The following is a 25,895-nucleotide window of genomic DNA, read 5'->3' as shown; positions in this document are numbered from 1 at the left end:
CCTTGGCACGTAGTTATAGTGGTTCCTTCTTTTTGTAACTTACGTCTTGAGCTGATGAATATAGACGTTAACAGTGTTGGAGCATTTTGTCCTTGGTTAGCATCAGTTCCTTGGAGGGAATTCAGGAGAAGGGTGTGCTTTTGAGTAGTGTGCTGGCTGGAATCTCTGTCGCTGCTCCTCTTTCTGTGTATGTATGACTCGGGGTGAAAATGCATTTGCCCAAGATAATTAGGCAGACTTATGGCTAGTGGTGAAATGAAGGTATTCTTATGTAAAGGATCAAGGGAAATTACCGCATGGTGTTAATGGCGATTAGTTTATGTTAATTAAAAATGTAACTATTCTTCATTGCCATGGCAACAGATACTTTAACATACACATGGGTTTCTTGAACTCAAATACCTTGTTTTCCCCTTATGCCACTGAAGCTGTAGATGTGAGTAGTGTTGACTTGGGGGATATTTGTTTCCTCAGAGCGTCCTTCCTTGTATTGACTTTTGTCCTATAGGACAGATAATAAATGAAAATGTGCTTTATAAAGAGACATTATTAATACCCATATTGGTCTGTGGAACAGTAACTCACTAAGCAACTGTAGAAGACAAATCTGTGGTAACTGTTTGCTTAGAACCCTAGATCATGTAATTGAAGAGCAACAGGTAAGGCAGAAGTTGATGCTGGCCTCTTCTGAACTTGCAGTCCTAACATCTAATGAACTGTAAGGCATTTTGGTGTGGGCTTTTTTCCATTTACTGTGTTGTTTGGCCGCCAGAGCCTTGGTACATGGGTAGGTTTGAGCATCATCAGTCTCGCTTTCAGTATCCAACAGCTAAGGTAAAGCTAACTGTGCAGTGTGGTGTAGGAGCTGAGCTCTTCTAAGGCATGTTGCCCATGGTTAGTGCCAGCAGGAGCAGCCTCCACTCTTTGAACCCCATACCTAGGTGTCTGCTAAACACTCTGATTTCAGGTTCCTGTGCAGGGCAGGCACCCTTACAGTCCTCGCTATGCCGCAGTTCATACCGAGTCTGTTCCAACAAGTTACCGATGCTGGTCCAGGCCTTGGCTAGCACGTCCAGCTATAGACACTAGCTCCCATATGCTCTCTACCCCTTCTTGACGGAGAAAGTGGCTTATGCTCAAGCCCAGAGGAGCTTGTGGGAGATCTCACTCAGGGCCACTGGGTCTGAAGAACAGTCTGTTTTACATTCTAGATTCATGCATTGGCCGTCTTTGTGATATATTATTTCCTTTTTGCACTGAATTACGCCAAGTAGAGGAGTATAAAATCTCAAGAGCTGTTCGGCCTTCACCAGTGTGTCCGCCCTTCCTTGTCACCCATCTGTTGCTGCACTTGCTTCTGTTTTTAAGCAACTGTTTTTCTTTAGCATAATGGAGAGGAAAAGGCTTTGCCAATGAAATAAGTTTCAACTCTGACTCTATCATACAGATATTATAATTTGAAGAACATTTTAAAAGCTTCCTGAACATACATTGTCTAAGAGTCAAAATCGGGACCTTAAGGAAAGAATGCTCTGTGTTTACAGCTGTTTATGCCCAAGGTCTGTCAGTGAATAGTAACTGCTTTAACGTTCTGGTTCTGAAACGATGGCCGCATTGATTCTTATAACCTTGATTTCCTTTTTGTCCCCTTCTTCCTCTCCTAGCACAAAAGCCGTGAGCCGCTTTCACTCTCCTTTTGTCGTGGAAAACTACAGACGTCTGAATCAACTCCGGGAGCAGCTAGTCCTTGACTGCAATGCTGAATGGCTTGACTTTCTAGAGTGAGTTTGCAGTGAACAGAAAGCTCTGAGTCTGTGCTCTGAGAAATAGACTGAAAATGTCCACACACCCTCCCCCTAAAAAATGTAGAGATTGCTTCTGTGACCTACCAGAAGATAGGGGGGCATTTATCTTCCTGGACTTGATTTTCAGTCCCCTGCCAACAAATTTACTCCCATTTTTACCTACAGGAAAGTTTAAGAATATATTTGATGCATACATGTGCTGCACATACATACATGCAGACAAATAGTCATACATATAAAAATAAACCAATATTTTTGAAAAATGAATATATTTGAGTTTCCCCAGTGTCCCCGCCTCAATATTTAAAGGAAAGATCTAATTAGCGCTTACACGTGGCATTAGTCTTGCTTCTTTACTTTGTTTTAATTTAGAATAATGTGCCATGGTTTTCATTTTTGTGGTACAGGATTTCTTCGAAGGGCTCGTAGCCTTGTCTCCCAGAATGGCTCACATGCTGGCTTGATTGACACCCACTTGTTCATACTCTGTCTTAGGCGCTGGTGTGCTGCTGTGTGTCTGCTCTTGGGAAGCAGGAGTGTTTGTAGTTTGCTGTTTCCTGCCTCGTAAACACTTCCAGCGAGCCCATTTCCTGACCCTCTGCTCTGAAGCTGGGAAGAGGTGTGCACCACTGACTTCCATGAAACCATGGGGTTTCCTGTGTAGCCACGTCTCCTTTCATGAGCCCCATGGCATGAGATGGCATTATTGCACACAATGTACAAGAGAATAAAGTGAGGTGCACAGGGGAGAAGTCAGTCCTCCACAGCAAGAGAGCGGACGGCTGCACAATTGGACTGGGCCATCATGTTCCCAAGCATGTGCTATAGGTCTGTGGGCAGAGAGCTGTTAGTCTCTCTGTCTAAAACCTTACAGGGTAAAGGTTCGGTGAGGGCAGCAGGGAGCCTCTTACAGTGAGAATTTGGGAGGCAGCAAGGAGATACCAGTCTCCTCTGGGTCAGAGAACTGAGTAAAAAGAATAGAGACCAAGCTTTTCCCCTTATTTATCTAACCCGAGCCCTTTCAGATGACTCAGTCTTACGTGTAGAAATACAAGTTTGTCTATTCGATTTTTTTCCCAGCTAACTTTTAATCTCTCTTTTTAGGGAACTCAAATCTTTTAGGTTTTCCTCTTTCCCATAGTTGAATTACTGATAGCATGCAAATTAAAGTAAACTTAGACATTTCCACCCTTGAGGGCTGCATTCTGAAGGGTCTGAGAACTCGTGTTTTTGAGTGTGGACTCAGGACAATAGGTAGTTCTGGATGGGGGGGGGTGGTTTTAATCCCTCCACTTTGCAAACATCATTTCAGAGGTTTTTACGATGTGTGTGCTTATACATTTATTTCTTACTTTATACGTGGGAAAGAGAAACAGTTCAGTAGTTAAAAGCAGAAAAGAAAATAAAGAGAAAACGTATGCATCAGGCATATGATCCCAGTAGCTGGGCAGCTAAGCCCACATAGTGAGGCCCTGTTCTAAATTAAAGAAGAAATAAAAGATAAACTAAGGAGCATTATTGAGGTTTCAGATTTAAACGTCGGTTGGAGTGTATGTAGAGCATTTGTCGTTAGAGCTCCACTCAGCACAGCACTGTCTTACACATGCCTTACTGAGGTACCAGATTGTGTGAATACCATGTTGTGAAGAGATGGTTACCCTCAGGGAGCCTGACATCAGAGGGTTCAATCCCAACCACCTCAGCATAGCTATTTCTTACTGAGGTTGTCTTGTGCACTAGTCATAGAATCAAGGCCGTGATCACTACTGGGAGTGACATCTTTTCTCAAAATGTGTCTCTTGTGTCTTAGAATATGGACTGTGGGCTTTTCTCACTTCTAAATTCTTTAAAAATCGGATCATATTCTCTCGCATATAATAGTTGATGAGAATATATGAAAGATGCATTTTCAAATAAGATAGACTGTTTTCCATTCTTATTAACCACCAGAATTGTTGAGTACCATTTGGTAGTAAGCGTCTGGTCAACATAACAGCTTTAGAACCCAGGTGTCCTCATTTGCTTCTGTGGGCCCAGAATCAAAGTCACCTTGCTGGGACATGAGCGTGGGCTGTCTACGGCAGAGTGCTGAGGTCGCATCTTTCTGTGGCAGAGCCCGTCTCCCACATGCCGTTCGTTCATTTGTTTGGCTGTAGATACACTGTCTTGTTGAGATGGACCTTCATGTGGCCCCAGCTGGCCTCAGTCTTAGCCTGTTACTAAAGCTGATCTTCAAACTTCTGACCCTCTGCCTTACCTCCCAAGTAGTGGAATCCTAGGAGAGAACCACTTACCAATGCCTGGCTCCACTTGTTACCTGAATTGCCCAGGTTTGCCTTGTTGTTCTTGGAAGTATGAGTGGTCTCTGAAATTTGCTGAGGTGTACAACAATATGCACAGAAACTAAACAGGGTATGTGTGACATTTGTGATATTTACAGTTTAATAATGGTTCTCTTTATTGACGTCTTATGTCATTGACATAAGAAGGAACATAGTTGCCTATATCTAAATAGTCTCATTATTACTTTGATTGTTTTTTTTTTAACTGAAATGGTACCCACTGAAAATTATATCACTCATCTCTTTTCTGACCATTAGAAGATCATCAGAAGCAGGTAGTTACCATTGGCTGTTGGATAGGGTCATGGTGGTCTTCATTGGACCTGAAGAGAAGGGAGTGGGAGAAGGTCTAAAACAACACCTTGTGCGAAGTGTATTGGCACTTAAGTGCAGAGAAGCAGGGACTAAAACATTCAATAGATAAACTGTTCTGACAAGAGAAGAGAGCCAGGATTAGACTACAAGGTGGGTCATTAATTCTGTTAAAGACAGCACAGGCCACAGTCTAAAGTGTGAGTGAAAAGTCAGATAGATAAAGGGTTGAGGTCAGACTAGGAATGATCCAGGATGGTCACTGCAGGCTTCTGTAGAATGGGGCCTCACAGTGTCCAGGTTGTTTAAAAGTACAAGACATTTTTCAGGTAACATCTGAGGAAGTCCAGCTGATATAGGGGCATAAGCATTGTGTATCTGGGATTTGCACAAACTCTTAGACTATTGGTAAAATTCCTGTTACCTATTTTAATAAACTTTAATTCAAGGTAAATATGCTAATTAATTAACATGTCCTGTCTACTCAGGTAAATATACATAAATACATGTATAAAGTACACTGTGAATGCAATTCTTAATTCCCAAATGATAAATAAAAGGTACATGAAAATGTCGCTAATAGAATACTTTTAATAATAAAACATCAGAAAATGGGGTTCTTTTAAAAGCAAGATAAAAGCAGGAAAACTGGTCATTATTGTAATTTAATCCAGGCCCTTTATAAGCTGAGAAATGGTGTAAAACTTTTTTAAGTTGCAAGTAGACTGAAATTCAACACTTCTGAAATCCACAGTATAGATTAATTTTTTTTTAAAGAAAGGTATTCAGTTTGTGAAAGGCATATCTGAATTACAGCTTGTTTTTATGAATAAGACAAGCAACTTGTGTGTGTTTCTGTGTACAGAAACGAGTGACAGTGCTAAGTGAAGCTTGCAGAATCGCATCCTGAGGCGCGGCCACGATTTAGAATTGGAGGTGGAGGTCTGGGAGTGATCATTGCTTAGTGTGTGATAGATAGGCCGTGGGGTGTACCCAAGTGCTGATAACAAGAGAAAACACAGCAGACAGGGGATGCTGTGAGGACTGTGTGGCTGGTCACAGGGGCCCTCCTGTGTGCAGTGAGGAGAGTTTCCTTCAGCCTTTCTCTTGCACCCTCTGTGGACTTAGGTGTCACCCCCTTTCTTCATTCTCCTGCTCCAAAGAATCTGAGTTATGTCTGCCTATGTTTGAATGTTGTTCATTTAGCAGAGCCTCCGTCTCTCTCAGATGAGAACTCACTCTCAAGTCTAAGCTCAGTTATCTCTTTACTTAAAGGATATTTCATTCTGAACATTTAAAATTGTCTTGGGCTCTTTTGTGCCTTGGATGCCTACGAGCTGAGTGTGACCTTGAACTTGTGCTTTCTCAGGTCATCTCCTGAGTGCTGGGATTATAGACATATGCATCCTGCCTGGCCAACTACATTCATTTTCAATACCCACAATTTATCATTAAATTTAGATGTCCATAGTTTGTAAGTATTATACATATTGGAATATTATGTATATATTGGAATAAAATACTGTGATATGAGATAATACAATAATACAGGTAAAAACAAGTTTAAAAAACCCAACTCTATAAACATTTCCCTTCAGTTTTTGAATGAATCTTTTAATGACAGTCCCGATGTTTTCCACCACAGGTGTTAAGTGAACTGAAGTTCTCATTTCTGCCATGTCTATAACAACTCTTAATTGCAGTGTCTGTTCAGTGTTGGCAGTGTGAACCAGATACTAGGGCTAAGTCAGTCAGACAGACAGGATTCTGCCAGTTCTGTACGAGAGGTACCAATATAATTACTCCAAGGTTTGGTGTTGCTATTAGGAGGAGTGCCTGGGGAAGCTGACTCCCTGAGTAGTTCTTGAAGCTGTGGAAGGAAGCAGAGTGAAACTGATTTCTACCCTGAAATTTCTGTCCTGAAGCAAAATGTCAGTCAGATGAAACGTGTTCATCTGTGACCTTTTACATATGTGTATGTATATTACACACACACACACACACGCACACACACACACACCCCACACACACACAGACATCATCATGCAGAAGCTGTTTTAGGTTTATACAACTGTCAAACCGAAGATTCAGTAACCCATTTTATCATAAAAGATAGGTCAATCCGCTGTCCTTCTCCGTTAGCCGTTAGCTATCTCTTTGTGCTTTGTGTTTATGTTACAAGCAGGCAGGTGGTTTGCTGCACAGATGTCAGGGGTCAAGAAAGCAGCCTGCTCATCTTGTTGCTGTTCCTGTAGGAATTTTGGTGAACATTACCACACTTTGTGTAAGGCCGTGGATCACCTAGCAACTGTGGACTGCATTTTCTCCCTGGCCAAGGTCGCCAAGCAAGGAAGTTACTGCAGGTAACGCGTTTCTCATTCCTCTCGTTTACCACGGTTCCAGATAAAATGGAGAACCCAGTCACTTCGCTTCTGCAGTTATAAAATGCTGCAGTTGCTCAGGTGCGCTATGTTCTTGTAAAGCTACATATCACGTGTATGATGTAATGTGAAAAATAAACTCTCTTATTGTTTTATGACTGACGAGTGCAGAAGCCTGGCGTAACTCTGGAAGTGAGTGTTCCGATTGAACTTTTAGGTTTATGTTAAGTTTTTAAAGGAAGCTTGAGGAGTCCTTTTGCTGTTAACTTTGACTTGGAATTGAATAATGTGTTTCATTTCAGTTTTTAAAACTACAGTTATAAAACCTTGCACATGAACGAGGGACTGGGAAGATGGGGTTCTGTGTGTGGTGGTGGTGGTAGGGGGTTCTGTGAGCTTTCCTGAGCCTCCTGTTGAGATGTTGAGAGCCAGGTTCATACCACTCTTCTTTATTGGCCTCTGGGCATCCCAACATTCTGTATTCTCCTCCTCATAAAGGATACTAGGATTCTAGCTAGATACTAAATCCAACTTTAAGTAGTAATTCCGTCTTTTCAATAAGTTCTCTTTCAAAGGCATTTTTAATTGAAACTACGCATTTCAGAAAAGAGACTGTTTCGCTTCTGTGGGCACTAAAAGGAAAACCCGTGAAGGTGCTACCTGGCCAAGCCTGTGGTCGAGCTCCTAGCGGACAACCTGACGGCCTTACTCATTTCATACTGGTTTCTTCTTTGTAGTATGTCAATTTTTTAAAATAATACTCAAATGTCCTATAACCTCTGGTACATAGAGGTCATTAAAGCAAGGTTGTTATTGTACAGTATTTCTTCTTTGTGAGAGAGAGTTGGAGGACTCAGTATATACGCTACGTTCTCTAAATGTAGTATTATTTTATTGCCCATTTGTGATCAATAGATCTATATCGTTGGTCATAACAGTCATGTTTAAAGTAGATTCTTGGCATTGCAATTACTACCTAGTTCTTTATCACACCAAAGACATTTCAAGCATACACAGTGTTGCCTAGTCGGTTACCTGTAGACATCTTACAGCTGAATCTTCCTTGTAGTAAACAAGGGAAATGTATATCCTATTTGTCGTGGATTATTATGAGAACTTAGTCTGCAGTCAGTTGATGTGACTTCTTGCCTCTTCTCTGTACATAAGCAGGGGTGGTTAAAATAACGTCTTTGTCAGTTCAGGGACCTGAAGCTCTTGTGGATCTGTGTTGCTTGTCATTTCACCTCGGTTTTTGTTTTATTTGTTTGTTTGTTTGTTTGCTTTATCAGACTTCTTGACTGTGTGGTGATCTCAGTCATCACCTGTAGAAGTGATTTTATGCTGTGCCCTTTCTGGAGCGAATGCATCTAGTAAACATTGCAGGACACTGTCAGTCCAGCGTTACCTGTTCCAGATCAGGTGATGGGAGGTGGCTGCAGCTCCTCCCAGCTCCTCTTATACCTGGGGCAGTCCTTGACAGCTCTTTCCCCAGGTCACATCTGTCCTTGGGGCAGTCCTTGACAGCTCTTTCCCCAGGTCACATCTGTCCTTGGGCAGTCCTTGACAGCTCTTTCCCCAGCTCACGGCTGTCCCTGGTCAGCTTCCCTGTGCCTTCAGATACCTCTCAACACTCCTGGTCTTGCTGCCCTGGGCCTCCCTTCTGTCAATTTCTGCCTGATGCTGGCATGGTTGTTACCAGGTGCCTCTCTGGACAGCAGTCTGTGCACGTCAGCCAACTCTTCTGTTTATCCTTAGCCAAAGAATGTTCTAGATTATCGAGTAAGTCATCGTTTAGCATTTCAGAGAACAATTCAACTGCTAAATATTTTTCCAAATTCTATACTGTGTATGTAAGGAAAATCCAGTGGGGTTTGGGAAAGCTACCTAAATAATCTTATGTACTTCCTACAATATATTGTAACAGGCTCTTAAAGTGGATGCAAAAAGCAATGAAACAGAAAACTTGCATTTAATACATTTTAAGTTGTATGAGAGGCAAACACATTTTTCTTCAATCTTCAGGTTTTTGCGATGTTAGTACGTGTGAGCTCTGATCCTTAGTTCCAGTGGATTTCTTGGCGTCACAATTGCCATCTTTTCTAATGCTGTCAAGATGATCCTATTAACTGTCCGGTAACCTTTAGGTTACCTGCACATAACCTTTCTTTTAGGCCTTTCTGTACAATTTGCATTATAGTCCTTGTTTCCTTAACATTGTTCATATTCTGTTCCTCTGGGACAGTTAAAAGAGAAAAGCTGCAATTAAAAATATATACATTATAGTAGCAGCATCTGTTCATATTCAAATGTTTCATTCTTTCCAGGAAACATGTACATTTCCTCCGTCCTCCCCTCACCGCCTTGTGACACATCCATGTGCCCTGCCTGTCTTGCCTGTGTGGCTGTTCTGTCCTGGAATAGCAAGTCCGGGCTGTGAGTTCCCTGTGCTCCTTCCCCTCCTGAGAACACTGTCATTCTGTAATGTTGATAGTAACAGAATAAGTCATTGCTGATTATAGTCACACTGTGACTGCAGTGGAACTCTCAGTCACACCAGTGTCACCTGACCTCACTTGGTAGAGCATCTAGGATCTGATCTTAAAATGTATATTTCTTACATGTTCTTTCTTCTTTTTCTCTTGTAACAAACCTGTAAGCTGCCCGCATAAGGACCCTGACTTTAGCACTCTGTCTACTCTTAACCCCTATCTTTTCTTGTCACTTCATGTGTGCCTTTGTTCTAGTTTTTCTCCTGTTGCTGTGATAAAACTCTGACTAAAAGCAGCTTGGGGAGGAAAGGGTTATGTGGCTTGCTCATTCAGGTTACAGTGCTCCTCTGAGGGAGGTCAGGCAGGAACTGAAACAGCCCCTGAGGGAGCACTGCCTGCCTGTGCTCTCTGCCTCATGCTCTGCTAAGCTTTCTTACACAGCTCAGAACCCCTGCCTGGGGATGGTGCTGCCCACACGCCCACCTCTAACATCCATCAAAATAATCACACAGACATGGCCACAGGCCAGTCTGATGGAAGCGATTCTTCAGTTGAGATTCCTCTTCCCAGGAGACTCTCGATGGTGACATAAAGTAACCAAGATGCCCCACCCCTTTCATGGGTGACCCAAGCTCCTTCCCTTCGTGAGTGACCGCAGCTTACTTAAGACACTGGAGTCACTGTTTCAAAAATAGTTGTTTTAAAATATAGATAGCACACAATAAAAACAAGTTAGCTCCATTTACCCACTGCATTGACAAAAACTGGAAAACATGAGTAAATCAGTTTCAATTGAGGGTCTGAGAAAATCCAGTGGGCTTCATACTGTGCTGGTAGGAAGGCATGTTAATAGTGACTTCTGTCTACTAAGATAGAGACTGTGCATACCGGTGACTTGTAAATTCTATTTCAGGAATTGAATCTACCTTAGTGAACACACACACACACACACACACACACACACACACAAACACACACACAGAGAGAGGGAGAGAGAGAGAGAGAGAGAGAGAGACAGACAGACAGACAGACAGACAGACAGACAGACAGACAGAGAGAGACAGAGAGACAGAGTAGCTCGTGTAGGGCTGTTATGACACAGTCCAAATGTCTACCATCAAGAGCGGTTTACTTTACCCAGGGATCTGCCTCAGAAGAACACTGAGAATCCGATGAGACATGTCCTGCTGTCTTCAGGATGCCGTACTGTAAGCATTCATAAGCGCTAATTCCAAGCTTTTAAGTGTCTTCCAGAGGACAATGAAAAATTTTACTCCTTTTTTTGGTTAAAAAACAAATTCTGCCTTATTTAAGCACAGAGGCCCACTGGCCAGCCTTCTGAAAGACTTGAGGACTTAGTGACCTGAGCCATCTGCAGGATTTACTGTTTTATCCCCGGGAACTGACAGCCTCCTTCACCAGCTTACTCCAGTGCAGGGTAAACGGCCTAGCAGAGGACCCCATCACTCCATTTTCCTGTTTTTAATTGTGTCTTTCCCATCTGATCAGAGATCTTTCCAGAGGCCTGAAGAGAACACAGGCAGCACCGCTGTAATCTGCTTCTGATTCACTGGGAATGTTGAGAGCCTACCCTGTCTACCCACGGTAGCCAGGGCGCCATAGTCCCCAGAGGCAGTTCACAGTCACCCACTCGCTTCAGATGAATGTGAAGAGGAGGACAGAGCCAGCCCGTGGTTGTTGGCTCTGGTAGAAACAGTTGGGATGATGAGTGCTCAGGTTACAGTGTTGGTGTGTCAGTTACTAATGTTGTGTTACAGTTATTGATGTGTCAAGAATTGATCGCAAATACTTGGATAAAATGAAATGTGCTCTTCTGGCCTGGTTGTCACACGTGAGGTCATTATTTACTGCTTGCTGGTTAGAACCTGGATTATCCCGTTTTGCTAAGAGATATGGTTTTCTGTGTTTCTATATTTGTTCAACATAATTTACTTTAGTGTGTAGGTGGGTAGGCAGGAAATTGAAACATGACGTTTAGTGAAAGGATTCATTTGACTGATTATTCTAATTGCCATTTATGAAACTAAAAATGAAAGTGATTTGCATTGAATGAAGGTAACTGTGTCTCCTTAAGAAAATTCTGAGCTTCGAGCAGTTTCCAACTATTCTCTTTTTGTTGATGAACGTATAAGAAGAACCATAACTATAGACTACAACCTCCTAGAAATACATTAAAATTTGTAATTTAATATTCAGACATGAATATGTTATGTTCTGCATGTTAGCCATTCTGGGTATGTATACCTTGAAGAACAAGAAAGAAATGAATAAAATGTGGTTTGCCATGCCAATTAAACTGTAGATTGAGTCTAACACGAATGAGGCCATGACCTCTGGCATTGTATAACAATAATACTTTGTATACTAGTAATTATTATCATACAAATAATAATAAGTATTAAGTATGTAATAATATAATGAACAAGTGATAATTATTTGTTCTAAGTTTGACTTTTAAAATTATTTTATTAAAGTTATTAAAATAGATTTAAAAAATTAGAAACAAGGATCCATTAGACTCAGGTGGTAGATAGTGAAATATATATTTATGTGTAAAGATTATTTAAATAAGCTATTGAGCAAAAGTGTCCGTGGGGCGGTGTATTGAACTGTTTCGAGTAGAATATAGCCAGTGCCATGCATGTAGAGTGTGATTGTGCAGCCAAAGGCTAAGGACATCAAACTGCCTAACTGTCACCGTCTGAGGAAGTGTTCTGACCTACGCGGCTTTGAGAGGTAGAATAAAGCTGTATTTAGAAATGGATAAGGTGGGCTGGCAAGATTGCTCAGTGGTTGGGAGCACCAGCACTCTTACAGAGGACCTGGGTTCAATTCCCAGCACCCACATGGCCGCTCACAACCATCCACAACTCCCAGGCCCTCACATGGCACTTATTCATACACACAAATAAATCTAAAAAAAAAAAAAAAAAAAAAAAAGATTTAAAACTGAAAAATATAAAGACTTCAAAACCAAAGAATAACACGGCAGTAATTTATGTTTTGTTTCAAAAATAAAAGGTACTATGGACCACTGTTTGTGAAAACATGGGATGGCCTCAAACCCAGTGTCACTTATGTTAAGGTGATAATTTAACCTGGAAATGGCCTTACATGTCTACGAAGTGATGTGCCAGTGATCTGAACTGTTTACTGATGCATGTCCTGACTTGACCTCAGATGACAACAGACAAATGAAAACTGAAGTCGCATGAAGATAGACTTCATTGCTTGCTGTGACTTGTCCTTCGGTGTGCTGCTGGTCCATCCCGGCTCCTGGTTCTGACTAGCTGATGATGAGTTTAACTCTTAGTCTCAAGTCCTTATTCAGAGCATGCTCTTCCCTATTGGGTGCTGAAGGCTTTCACCCTGTATCAGTATCTCCAGGGTGGCCTCAAGCTCTCGGATATCCCCCTACTTCTGCCTCCCCTGTGCTGAGATGTAAGGCTTATCCTCATGTCAAGCAAGGCAGTGGTTCTTTTACAAAGCTCCTTTCGTGTCTACAAGTTAATGAAACTTATTTTTTCAGGCCAACTCTACAAGAAGAAAAGAAAATCATCATAAAAAATGGAAGGCACCCTATGATTGATGTGTTGCTGGGTGAACAAGATCAGTTTGTGCCCAACAGTACAAATTTATCAGTAAGTACCATATGACACCCAAAACCAGCGTGTGGTAAGGACATTGATTGCAACGTTGTATGAAATATTTTCATGTCTCGCTGTATCCTCAGCTTTAAGTGGACCAATCCCAGGCATAGTTTATATTCACCAACTGTGGAATTGGTATAATCCCCAATGGAAAATCTCTGTAGATGCAAAGGTTAGCAACTAAAGACTGAAGTAATTATCTTACTTCTTAGATGTAACCCCATAAAAATGCCTTATATCACAAATATGTTAATGATGTTGGAATTATAGAATGCTTTTTCAAATTTCCATTAGCATACGGCATTAGCGTGTTCTGTCCTGTGTTGCACTATTTTCAGATGCTCCGAAAGCATGGAAGTGATTAGCTAATCTAAGCTGGAGTTCTCTTACAGGACACTGTGGATGCTACATTAGTCCCCCATTGTGAAGCAAGATTTCAGAGCTGTTGATATCGATAGTGACAGCAAGTGGAGAACAGGGCTTTGGGGAAGGAGAGTGTGAAACAAGATTGGGTAAGAAAGTTAGAGTCGTCCACAGGATAACTGAAATTGTTTAAAATGTCAGTGGGGTTTCTTATGGAGGATGACTTCAAGGATGATAGTTGAGGTTTGTGGATGTCTGCAGTGAGGGCAGCTGTAGGAGGACCCTAAAGAAACAAAATTTGTGGACTCTGAATAGAAAGTTTCAGCAAGATAGCAGCCCATGCATGACGGAAGTTCACACAGAGTGGTGAGATACAAAGTATCAGAGAGCAGCCCATGCCTGACAGAAGTTCACACAGAGTGGTGAGATACAAAGTATCAGAGAGCAGGAGATACATGAGAGGTTTTTAAGTTCGTGGCAGAACTGAGATGTAGGAGAGCAGCCAGAGAGAAGTTAGCAGGGTGCTGGGACGGTAGCAACATTCCATGTTGGGCCTTGAGTAAGGACCTCTGACACGGTCAGTTTGACCAGCCATATGTGTGTGGAGTAAAATGCAAAGCTTTGAGTTCTGTCTACCGTCATGTTCCCTATCAGGTCAAACAGGGTTTGCTGGTAGTTTCTAATCTGTGTGCTGGGTCTGTTCAGACTGTTTCATTGAAGTGCCACAGACGGAGTGGTTACAAGCAACAGAAGTTCTCTTTCAAGACTCTGGAGATGGAATTCAAGATAGGGTGTCTATACCTTATGGGAGCTGGTTTTGTGCTTTTTCTGTGGCACTTTTTGTTGTGTCCTCCCTTGGTGGGAGAGGGGGCAGTCCCTCTCAGTCCCTGTATGTTAATCACATCCTAAAGCCCCTGACACTGCCATCAGTGGGATTTAGACGTCATGAGAATTGGGAAGAAGCACGGCCATTTGGACCATAGCAACTAGAGACACAATGTCTAACTTTCTTTGCTTTCACTAATGTGTGTGCTATCAGTTGTCATATAAGTTAACGAATACCAATCTGAATTTAATTGTTCTTAAGGACAATAAGCCTATATGAGAATAAGATCTGTGTTTTGGTTTCCATAGCAATAGAGTATAGCCTCTCTAGAGAGACTAATATAGTTCTAATATTTAATAGCTTGGCGTGTATTTAATGGATAAACCACACATGAAACTAGTTCTGTTTCTGCCTATGCCCATCCACTTGCCCCGAGGATGTTATCCTTGCATTGCTATTTTATTTCTCTTTATGTTTTCATTTTCCTCTTAAAAACAATCTACTATATCCTTAATAAGTCAAATTTGTAGAGTTAAAACAACCTTCTAATCACAGGGGCATTTTAAAGAATCAACAACTCATGTATTTAGACCTTTACAAAATAAATGTAGTATTTTTTTTCCTAGTTAGGCAACTTAGAATGTTCCAGAATATTCATTTCTTTTGCATATGCTTTTCCTAACTTGAGTAGGAGTTGATATAGACTGTTGCTATGGTGAAGCGCATTCTGGTTTTCAGGGTATAAATTTATATACAGGAATAGTGTAGAGAAAGAACTTACTATGTAAAATTCTATCTAAAATGTACTCTGCCTATTAATTTATAAACTATACTGTGACAGAAAAGTCCTCAAAGTTAGGTAGCATTGTTACTTCTGATAATTACGTTTTGAAAATTCATCTTTCTTACATCTCAATTATTCTAGCCCTCCTGGGCTCTGTGTTAATGAAATCATTATGTGCTTATGAGCAAAATAACTTTCTCACTTTCCCTCTCCCATATAGGAATCTTTTCTGTCCCCGCTTTGCCCTTCCATTTGCCTTTTCCAATGCAGTTCTCATTCACTGTCCTCTGTAGCCTCCGCTAACCTGCCACCCCTCACCCCTGCTAACCTGCCACCCCTCACCCCTGCTAACCTGCCACCCCTCACCCCTGCTAACCTGCCACCCCTCACCCCTGCTAACCTGCCACCCCCACTCCTGCTAACCTGCCACCCCTCACCCCTGCTAACCTGCCACCCCTCACCCCTGCTAACCTGCCACCCCTCACCCCTGCTAACCTGTGTGCTCCAGCTGTTTGGGTCTCTTACAGTCCTCACGAACTGCCTCTGGGCTTGGCAGATGGCCTTCCCTCTGCAGAGAATGTCCTCCTTCCCCATCTCACCCCTCCTGCCTCCCAAATGTGCCTCCTGGCTTGAAGCCTTCCCTCACCAGTGCTGTGACGATAGATCCCACAGCCCACACCTACCACCCTGTGTGTCTCCCCACTTATCCAGTAAGCTTCAGTTGTTCTTTTTGTTTTGCTTCCCAAAGGGTTTCACTGTGACAAAGACAGGAGTGTACATGTCTATACTGTGTAGGTGTCATACGAGTGTCCACAGCAAGTGGCTGACGCACAGCAGGCTCCTACTCACATGTGTTACTGCGGATTAACTGAGACACCCTCACAGTCTCCAGATCTCACTTCAAAGTTTTCTTCTTTTTCTTCCAGAAAATGTTAGCTTTTTTCAGGATTGGGGGTTTCTCAGTTTACAGAACATTTCACTGAAGGAATAGAAGAAAAATGAGTTGCTACCTCTTCATACCTGTGGTAAACTAGTTCTCAGAATGGGAAAGTCATGTCCAGGCCATCTAAGTTGAGTCTTAGACAATTTCTTGACACATGGGCACAGTTTAGGGCAAGTGGTACTGTTCACCCATGCTCACTGCCGGGAAAACATAGGATATGATGCCAGTTTAACCCCACACTGGAATAAAACAGAGAAGGGAGAGTTGGCTGTGGCCTGGCAGAAGTTGGCCCAAGGGCTGTGGCTGTCCCTTAAGGGTTAAGGAGTTGGTTCCTTATGTCCTCATAGCCCTGTCAAAAGTCAGGACACGCTGCTTGGCAGTCATATTATGGACTGTCCTGTGATTATTTGTTTACTGACCCAATGGCTATCCGGTGGGTGGGCTTTTGAAAGCAGTGCAGGTTGTTCTTGTATTCGGGTTTGAGATGAGTGATGTAACCTCAACTCTGTCACTTTAGGAAATACAGTTGGGTAGGGAGAAATGAGTCCAGTGTTCAAAGATCTCCAGGAAGCCCCGGAACTTGGATCTCTCTAGGTTGTGGTTCTAGGGTCACTGCCCAGCACCAGCGCAGTACTAGGGTGCAGGTCAGGAAGTAACCTGAAGCTCCTTAGTCCTCAGTACTGCGTATGGTGTGTAACAGACACATTCTTCTTTGTATATACAGATGTTTGAGGCTGGAAAGGAAGAGGACCAACTTCCCAATTTCCTCTTCCCTCCCAGTGCCAATCATTTTAGATGCCCAGTAATGCTTGCTTTGGCTACATACAAATGAAATGTAATATCCGTTGAACCAACTGTTGTCATTGACTTTATCCCTAATTACCAAGTACAATGTCTGTGTATGAGTATGTGCGCATGAGTGTTAGGGCTTGTGGAGGCCAGAAGAACTCATCAGCTCTGTTGGAGCTGGAATGGTTGTGGGGTGCCAGATATGGGTGCTGGGAACTGAACTCCGGTTCTCTGCAAGAGCCCTGTATCCTGTGTTGCTCTCTTCTCCTGTTCCCGAAACAGTGACGTTCCCGAAGGTAGTTATTTGGTAGCTCCCTGGAAAGATGTATTTATTAACTCCCATGTATATGCATGTGTTTCTGTGAGTGCAGCTGTGTGTATGGGTACTCTCAGGGGACAAAAGAGGACATGGGGTCCCCTGGAGCAGAGTTCGAGGTGGTTGTGTACCAGCTGATGTGGGTGCCGGCAGATGAACTCAGGTCCCCTGAAAGCACAGCAGCCCTCTTAACCACACAGCAGTCTCTCTAACTGATTCTGATTCTCTTTTCTTAAAATCACCTGTGCTGGTATCGACCCAGTGTTTCTTTCTCTTCCTGTCTCCAGGAAGAGACCATCAGTTGAACTCTTGTTCCTGCTTCAAGACCCAGAACATTATTTCCTACTTCACAGAGCCTTCATCATGACTTTAGCTAGAAACAACTCGCCCATGGTAGTCTGTCCATCTTAAAACTCCTCCCGTGTAGGCACAGAGAGCCTGTGTGGCGATAGCAGATAAAAATTCAGACTCAGTTCTACCATTATCTTACAGTCTCCTGAGACAGGCCACCCATCTCTGGGCCCTGGTGTTCCTATGTGTAAGTGAAAAGCTCGACACCAGCCTTGCCCTACAGAATGGGAGATGGGTGGAATCCAGGGATCAGACGAGTTTAGAGCACTGCCCTGGCATCTCAGGGGTAAGCCTCCCTACCCCTCCTCACTGCCCCTCCCTGCTTCTCATTCCCCTTGTCCTACTGCTTGTGCAGAGGAAGCCTTCGTCTGTAACTTGCCATTGATTGACATTTTCAGGGAATAAAGCACTTTAAAACTGACACTTTTCCTGCTGGCCCTCAACTGCTATAAAAATAGTTCTACCACATTCTTTAGAGACGGATTTTAGTGTCTGTGCCTGTCAAGGATGGAACCATGGTTTACAAAGAATTAGCTCTTACCTGGGTCTTAGAAATGAACATGTGACAATGTTGGATTCTTTTCTGCTGTTGACTTTGGGGCTACTATGACTTCCTGTCATTCTAGCATAGGCAGTGGCAGAGTCAAGGACTCCAGGCTTCTTTTACAGCGTCTGTGCCTCCTTGCCATTGAGCAGAAGTCCCTTGTGAGATGTCTGTCAGCAGTTTTGCTGCTAGCTCTGTGCTAAGCCTCTTAGCTTCCCAAGCCTTTGTCCTTCTTCACCTGCAACATGGGAACATAGGTACACATCTGTCATGTTGGTGTCAGGAGGACTGCAAATTTGAGGCCAGGATAGACTATATAATAAGACCCTCCCTCCATGAAACAATCATAAGACCTAAATGAGATGATGCATATGAACTCAAGTGTGTGCATGCATGCATGTGTGTGTGTGTGCATGCGCGCGTGTGTACATGTTAGATACATCTGCACATGTGTGTATGTGGGTGGGTGAGGAAGGCAGAGTGTTGACACTGGGCGACTTCCTCCATCATTCTCTACCTTATGTTGTTAGACAGACTCTCTTGATGAAACTGAAGCTTGCTAACTCAGCATGGCTGACTGGACTGTCTCTGGAGTTACAGTCATGTTCACTTTGCCTGGCTTTATGTGTGAATAGTAAGGCTCTAACCTCAGGTCCTCCAGCGTACACAGCATTTACCACCTAAACTGTCTCCCAGCCCTATGTGACTCTCTTATGCTGTTGATTGTTCATCTTTCCCAGAGAAGACCGTGTTTAATGTTGTGGGTACTTGGGAATTTTGGGCTCTAGTCTGCAGTTTGAGTCTTGAATTCTGAACTCTGTTCAGATAAAAGCCATTCATGCTGAAGCCAGACTCTAGAGAGGTGCCTCTCCTGCAAAGGGATCTCACAGTCTTCCCGTGTGTGCAAGTGTGGGTGAAGCTTAGCCTTGGTTTGCAATGGCCCCTCCCACCTACCGTGTCAGGTAGCACTCTGTCTACCAATAGCTCAGGCCTCCTGGTATGGTAAGTACATCTTTTGTTTGCCTCTGTTCCTTCTTGAATCCATTCCTTCATCTCTTTGCAGTTTCTTAAGACTTTCTCGGTGCCTGACCTCATGCTGGATGTCTGACCAGTCCAGTCATATACACTCCCGTTTACTTGAGTCATCTTCTGTGGGTGCAGAGTTCTTGCCAAATTTTGGCCTCCTTCTATCCTATTAGGATCTTTGCTCATGCTACAAATGGCTTCTGACTATTCTCTTAGGGGACGCTCACTCGTCCTTCTGCTCTCTGGACAGATTTAAGGTGTGTTATGAATGTATCTGGAAGCCTTTGATGTGTGGTATCTCAGATACCGATCCTAACCAAGTTACAAGAGCACATTGTAGAGGTGTGTGCAGTCCTTAGTCGTTACCTTCCTCACTCTGCCATCTTGGGATGGGAGAAAAGAACTCACATCTGCCCACATTGTTTTCAAATGTAAACGTGGTGGGATCTGCTGTGTAACACGTCTGACTATCACTCGCCTACCAGGGACTTTTTAGCCGTGAGAGTAATAGCTAGCAGTCAAGATAAGGTCATTTCAGAGAGCAGAGTGCAACTCTGAATGACAGGAGGGGTTCCACACATAGCCTGGTTAAGGGAGGTCTGCCCTGCTCAGACCCAGGCAAAGGTTTTAAGGCCGGAGGGATCTTACAGCCAACCTGGTCACCGAAGAGCAAAATTCAAGTCTCCTGGCACCAAAGGAACCTGGAAGGAGTGTGGACTGGGTAAGAAAGCAGGCCAAAGAGACCAAGAATGCCTGCTGCTTCTACACTGTGTCTGAAAAGTGGCAGTCAACAGTGGGCCAAAGCAGCTGCCATGATTAGCTCTGGCTTCTGAGAAGTTCCACTGCGCTGTCGATGTCGGAATCTTTGTGTCCCCTCCAGAGTCACTTGTGGAAATTCTAAGCACCAAGGTAACAGTGGTAAGAAATGTTTCCAATTACTGGAGTTGATTAGATTGTAAGAAAGGATCCTTCTGCATAGAATTAGTGCCCTTCAGAAAGGGCCCGAGAGGGTCCATGTATCCTTTAGCCTGGGGACCACCGAGCCAGGCTATGTGCACATACACAGAGACCCTCGCTAGATCCCAACTATGCTGGAACCCTCATCCTGGGCTTCTCAGCATCCCATATTCGAAAGTAAATGCTTGTTATTTATAAGCTAAGAGAGCGCAGGGGGGGCATAGAGAGGAAGGGAGGGGAAAAAGAAAGGCAAGTCAGCCTTGACTGGGACACTTAGACACATTTTCAGTGATCTGAGAGTCTGTGGAAGTCACAGCTTTTTGTGAAAAATTTTGTCTTAGTCATTAAGACTGTGGCTTTGTCTGTCACATGGAGAATGGGCTGTGGTAAAGGAACACCGGAAAGGCCTGCCAAGAGCCATTGCAGCTGCCTGCAGAGCAGCTGCAGAGGTGGACACAGGAAGTGTTTATGTGTCAGTGCCCAGTGACTCACCACTGTCATGGCTCCTGCTGGTGTTTATGCTGCCTCTTATTGGGGGTCCTTTAGGGTTGATTAAGAAAGTGCCATTTGCGTCTGGAGAGATGACTCAGCTATTAAGAGCACTTCCTGCTCTTTCAGGAGACCTGGGTTCAGTTCCCAGAACCCACCTGGTGGCTCACAGCCATCCCTCACTCTAGTCTAGGGGATCGGATATTCTGTTCTGACCTCCACAGGCATGAGGCACATACGTGGTAAGCAAAACACTCATATACATAAAATAAATAAATGTTGAAAATTATTTTTCTTTAAAAACAAAAACAAAAAGAGCATGCCATTAGTCGCCTGTCAGCAGTTGAGTTTAGTGAGTTGAAAAGCTAGTTTCTGTCTGAGCTCCTCAAATGCAGCAGTATCCAGGGGGGAGCATTCTCTTCCATGGTAACCGCTCCAGTGTTCAGGCTCCCTGGCTCCTTCTACCCACAGAGCTGGTACAAATGGCTTGCCCAGCCTCTGTCCCAGTGTGTGCGAGCGAATTGTTCCAATTGTCAATGTCTTAGGACTGGATTTAGGCTAAGAGACCATTTAGTTTACCTGTGTTTAACTGAAGAGAGGAAACTGAGGCCTACAGAACCATATCAGCCTGTGCAAACTCTCTCGAAGGAACCACCTTTAGGGTACATGGCCCAGGCTTAATTCATATTTATTTTTTTAAAAATAGTTAGGAATGTTGTTACCTTCTTCCTGGCCTATAATTGTAATTGATTTGCAAGACTTGTTTTTTTTTAAAAAAAAAAAAAAGTTCCTGTTCATGCTGATGATAGAAAGCGTTTGCCTTTTCAATACCTTACGTAAATGACAGAGGCCGAACCGAAGATTGCAGTGAAAAGCACTCCATGTAGGTTTACGTAGATAAGGCTGGGCATCCTAGCGTTATCCTCACATATATTTCTCATTATACAGATGATAGTGTTTTGCAGGACCTAACATTAGGAATTAGGGAATGTTTTGCACATTTTGGCCTTTTATTTACCTTTTAATTGTCTGTCCTATTTATTTATTTGTCTGTTTGTTTATCTATCTTGGTTTTTCAAGCCAGGGTTTGTCTATAGAGCCCTGTCTGCTCTGGAATCACTCTGTAGACCCCACAGGTGTACCACCACTGTGGGCTTTATTTCTCTTTCTAAAATAGAGCTGTGACTATCTCATACTTTATAGCCTGTTCGTTTAATTTAATAACATAGGCAATTCCCTACGTTTTCAAAAAGCCATAGGATAATTTGTAGTCATTCTACTGTATTATGTTAGTACACATGGACCCTAGATGTCCCTGAAACTCGTCTCCAGCTGTTGTAAGTGGCGCCTGGGAAGTGACTCAGGTCTCCTCCCTTTTACTGACCAAGTGGCTCCGTCCTCAACGAGAACATAGTGTCTTTTGAAACTGCTTATTGTATTAGTAAATCTAGCCCCTTGGTTAAGGCAGAAGGCAGCAGATGCCGTGGGTTAGGACTGTGCGACTTCTCCTTGGATCAGTTGTAAACACTGTCTCAGCTTCCAGGTTCCTTCTTGCTTCTGTAGGCACTTGATCAAACCAAGGTCTTAGCATTTGCTGATCACATGTTCTAATAATCCAGGCCTGGACGTCAGGCTCCGTACCTGAATGGTGGTAGAGACTCTGCATCCTATATGGGGCGAGGGCTGTAGATTGGGGACTTTGGGCTTTTAGTTAAGAACTAAAAGTAAGCTGATGTTAGGCAAAGGAGGGCAGTTTTCAGTAGTTTCTAAACAAAAGGGAAGGAAGCCTGCCTCACATCCCATCTCTCTGGTGGCCCAACCAGGCTCAGCTGCCCAGTGCTATGGAGGCTGGGTCTGTTAGAGGGAGACTAAGAAGCAGTGACAGCCACCATGGTTTGGGAGGTTGATGGCACTAAGACACACTGGCACTACCTGCGTGATCAGCTCTAATTCCCCGAGGGAGCCCTGTGAGAGTCTTATGGTGCCTACCTGTAGCTAGAAGTCGGCATAGGGGCACACAGGCCAGTCCTCCAAGGGGACCACAGGTGGTTCTGGAAGTTGGAATTTGGGATAGGGCTGACTCGTACAGTCATGGTCAGCCAGAGCTCATGTTGTGGCTCTCGACTGGGGTCTAGCAAACCCCCACTGGCTTACTGGACTTTGTGATATCCTAGAATTAGGTTACCAGATTTAGCAAGTAAAAGTATAGGGTATCAGATAAGTTTGAATTTCAGAAAAACAATATTTCAGAATATATCCATGTGGGATTTGTTTTTATGCCAAAATATTATTTGCTATTTATCAGAAATACAGACTTTATTAAGGTCCTCTATTTGACCTGGCAACCCTAATATATCCAAGAAGAACTTGTGGAGGTCCAGGGTGGTAAAAAAGAGACCATGTTCAGGTCTGGTCAATAGCAGTTTAACAATTGTTTTAAAAATTCACAGCTATTTTAGCTTATACATACATAAATAATCCCTTATTCACTTAGTGTCTTAGTTGGGGTCTCCATTGCTGCAAAGAGACACCATGACCAAGGCAACTCTTATAAAGGATAACATTTAACTGGGGCTGGCTTACAGGTTCTGAGAGTCACTTCATTATTGTCATGGTGGGAAGCACTGCAGCATCCAGGCAGACACGGCACCAGAAGAGGTGAGAGTTCTCATCTCATTCCAGAGGCAAACAGGGGAAGACTGTCATCCTCAGGAAGCTAAGAGGAAGCTCCCCACGCCTATGCCCACAGTGACACACTTCCTCCAAAAGACCACACCTACTCCAGCAAGGCCACACCCACTCCAACCAGGCCACACCTCCTTCAGCAAGGCCACACCTCCTTCAGCAAGGCCACACCTACTGCAGCAAGGCCACACCTACTACAGCAAGGCCACACCTACTACAGCAAGGCCACACCTACTGCAGCAAGGCCACACCTCCTTATAGTACCGTTCCCAGGACCAAGTGTATTCAAACCACCACACTTAGGATCATGCCTTAGTGAAAATGAGTTTAAAATTTCCAAGTATGTTAAAGAATTGCTCCCCTTTAAACTGCTAGTTCACAGCTGTATTGAATCAGATTCTAAGGGAGGATATAAGTGATCTTGATATTAATATGTATGTGACCACACAGCTTGTTCTTCCTTGGTCTTCTACATGGGTACTCGGGAGCTCTGTGCCAGAGATGTTAGATAGCTAACCATAAATGCTTGTTTTCTGGAACCTTGGTTTGGAAGACCCTCAGGAATCCACCCACTGTCTCAATGGAGTGAGGTTTTCATTTTGAGCTTTCTTTTCTGTCCAGCACTGTTTATCACACTCACATCAGACATTAAAGCAAAGCACTGTCTGTCTGTCCTCCAGCTGTGTCCATTGCCCCTGTAGCTGCATTTCTCAAGATGGAAGGCTACAGCCCAACCTCAGACCAAAGTAGCCAAATGCATTTGACACTGGCAGCTAGGATCGGGAGATAAGTATGACGGTCAGAAAGGCCAGTTCACGGCTGGCCGGAAAGAGGTTCCCACACACCTCAGTCCTCTGTGCTGTTTTTGACTTTGCAAGTATCAATGTTCCCTGGGCACACGATTAAATACTGGAAGTAGATGTTAGGATTTAAAAGAGCAGATACTCCACACAGTGTGCTTCTGTGGTCACCCTGTTGTGCAGCTGCACTAAAGCTTCTAAATTACAGTTTGGAGCCCACTCCTAACGTCCCTCACTGAAGAGTATTATGTTTTACTTATGAATTTGATCATGTGCCTGGCTTATTTAACTCAGTATAGTGGTCTTTAGTTTTATTTGTTTGGCCACAAATAACAATATATCACCTATTTTATGACAGTAATATTCCGTACTATGTAGGCATTGTATTTTCTTTGCCCTTTTGTCTGTTGATAGGCCCTCTGATATTGATGTGCTGTTTCCATTTCTTGGATGTCGTGAATTTTGCTACAATGATAACAGGAATATGGCTGTCTCTGCAACATAGAGATTTCATTTTGCTCGGCTGTTTACCAGCTAGTCTTTCAGATAAATGTTAGGAGTAGCTTGTAGATCTCCTGCATGATGCTTCTGATTACACCCTCCTGCTAATACGCTTTTAGATCTTGTGTTTTCTTTCGCTACAAATAGGCTATTTATATCCTTTGTCTGTCCCCACCACTTCAGCGCTGCTGAGAGTTGGGGAGAAGTTACATAATGCGATGGCTTTCTCATGCTTGTTGGGTGATCTAACAGCTTCCCTCTGACGATCTTTATCTTCGTCTTCTCCCTTGTCATAGCTGTCTCTGAGCAGCTGCATCATAGTTATGTGCTGGTAAATATTTGGGCAGTTTCCAGTTTAAGGCAGTTGTGAGCAGTCTCTTACTTATGTTTTGGTGCACATCTAACCTGGCAGACTTGGTTTATGCTTCCACTAAGGAACACATTCTCCACCTTCCTCCTACGTTTTCTTCTAAAAGTAGCTTTTCATGGTTCATTCTTTCATCCACCCAGATTACGTTTCCTGAGATTTGGGGCCACGCTTATTTTCACACAGGTAACCACTTTCCTGCCATCATTTAAGGACAGCTATGTCTCTGTGGCTCACCTATAACACCTCTCATGGTTCCCAGGTTTCTGCTGGGTGGTTGGGCTGCTCCTACAGCTGCACACTTTCCTACTGGGTGCTTCCTCTGTCTAACATGTACTCCAACTCCAGACTGTCTGGAGAGGCAAGGCAGCGCTGCCAGCAGCCTTTCCTGGTCTTTTGTTGCATGCCATCCTCATCTCCACTTAGTGCGTGTACACGGGAGAAGGATTGTCTGCTGTGTCTGTTTTCAGCGTTAGCAGATATCACCGAAGTCTTTCAAAATGGTATGCAGTGTTCTTCTTCCAGAATAAAAATTCCAGCCCTTCTCTCACCTTTGGAATAATTGGACATTGACAACTACGGCAGGCTTTCTTCCTTCTCTCTCTTCTTGGATGTTTCTTGTATGTGTGTGTGTGTGTGTGTGTGTGTGTGTGTGTGTGTGTGTGTGTGTGTGTGTGTGTGAAGTAGTGTCATTTTCCATATTGTGATCGGACACCTCTTCATAGTCTTGACAACCGTCTGTGTATCTTTTGTCATTGTCCTCAAAATGAGATGGTGCCAACTAGAAGGTAATTAAGTCATTGTGGGTGCTGTGCTGAGAAAGGATTAGGTCTTCTGGATTGGGTTATTTCTCATAAGAATGTGCCTTTATGAAAAGGGCATGACTGGCCCCTCCCCATCCTCTCACTTCCTGTCAGCAAAATTGATCCCTCTTTCACACACTCCCACCATTCTGATATCATCCACTGTGAAACGTTTACCAGGCCTGGGAAAAGTCAATACCATGCTCTTGAATAGCTAGAACTTTGACCGTAATGAACCTCTTTTCTTTAAACAAATTATCCAGCTCCAGCTACTTAGTTCTAGGAATGGAAAATGGACTAATCCAATGCATATGTAAATATGCCACAAAGTAAGCCTTTGCCTAGTGAAGT

General features: G+C 43.4%; 1 protein-coding gene across 10 annotated transcripts in view; it reads left to right on the top strand.

Moving 5' to 3' along the window:
- Nucleotides 1-25,895, top strand: part of Msh3 (mutS homolog 3) — a 141,295-nt gene that overhangs the window by 89,983 nt on the left and 25,417 nt on the right. For all 10 annotated transcript variants that reach the window (XR_015667100.1, XR_015667099.1, XR_015667104.1 and 7 more), the window contains 3 exon segments: nt 1,665-1,781; nt 6,715-6,822; nt 12,880-12,991. Coding sequence is in view for 7 of the 10 variants with exons in the window: in XM_087629934.1 (XP_087486060.1) it covers nt 1,665-1,781; nt 6,715-6,822; nt 12,880-12,991 (337 nt within the window). In the remaining 3 variants the exon portion in view is untranslated.

This window comes from Rattus norvegicus, chromosome 2 (assembly GCF_021556685.1).
Source record: "Rattus norvegicus strain SHRSP/BbbUtx chromosome 2, alternate assembly SHRSP_T2T, whole genome shotgun sequence".
Taxonomy (NCBI): domain Eukaryota; kingdom Metazoa; phylum Chordata; class Mammalia; order Rodentia; family Muridae; genus Rattus; species Rattus norvegicus.
The sequence above is the reverse complement of the archived record's forward strand: the minus strand, read 5'-3'. Positions and strand labels throughout refer to the sequence as shown.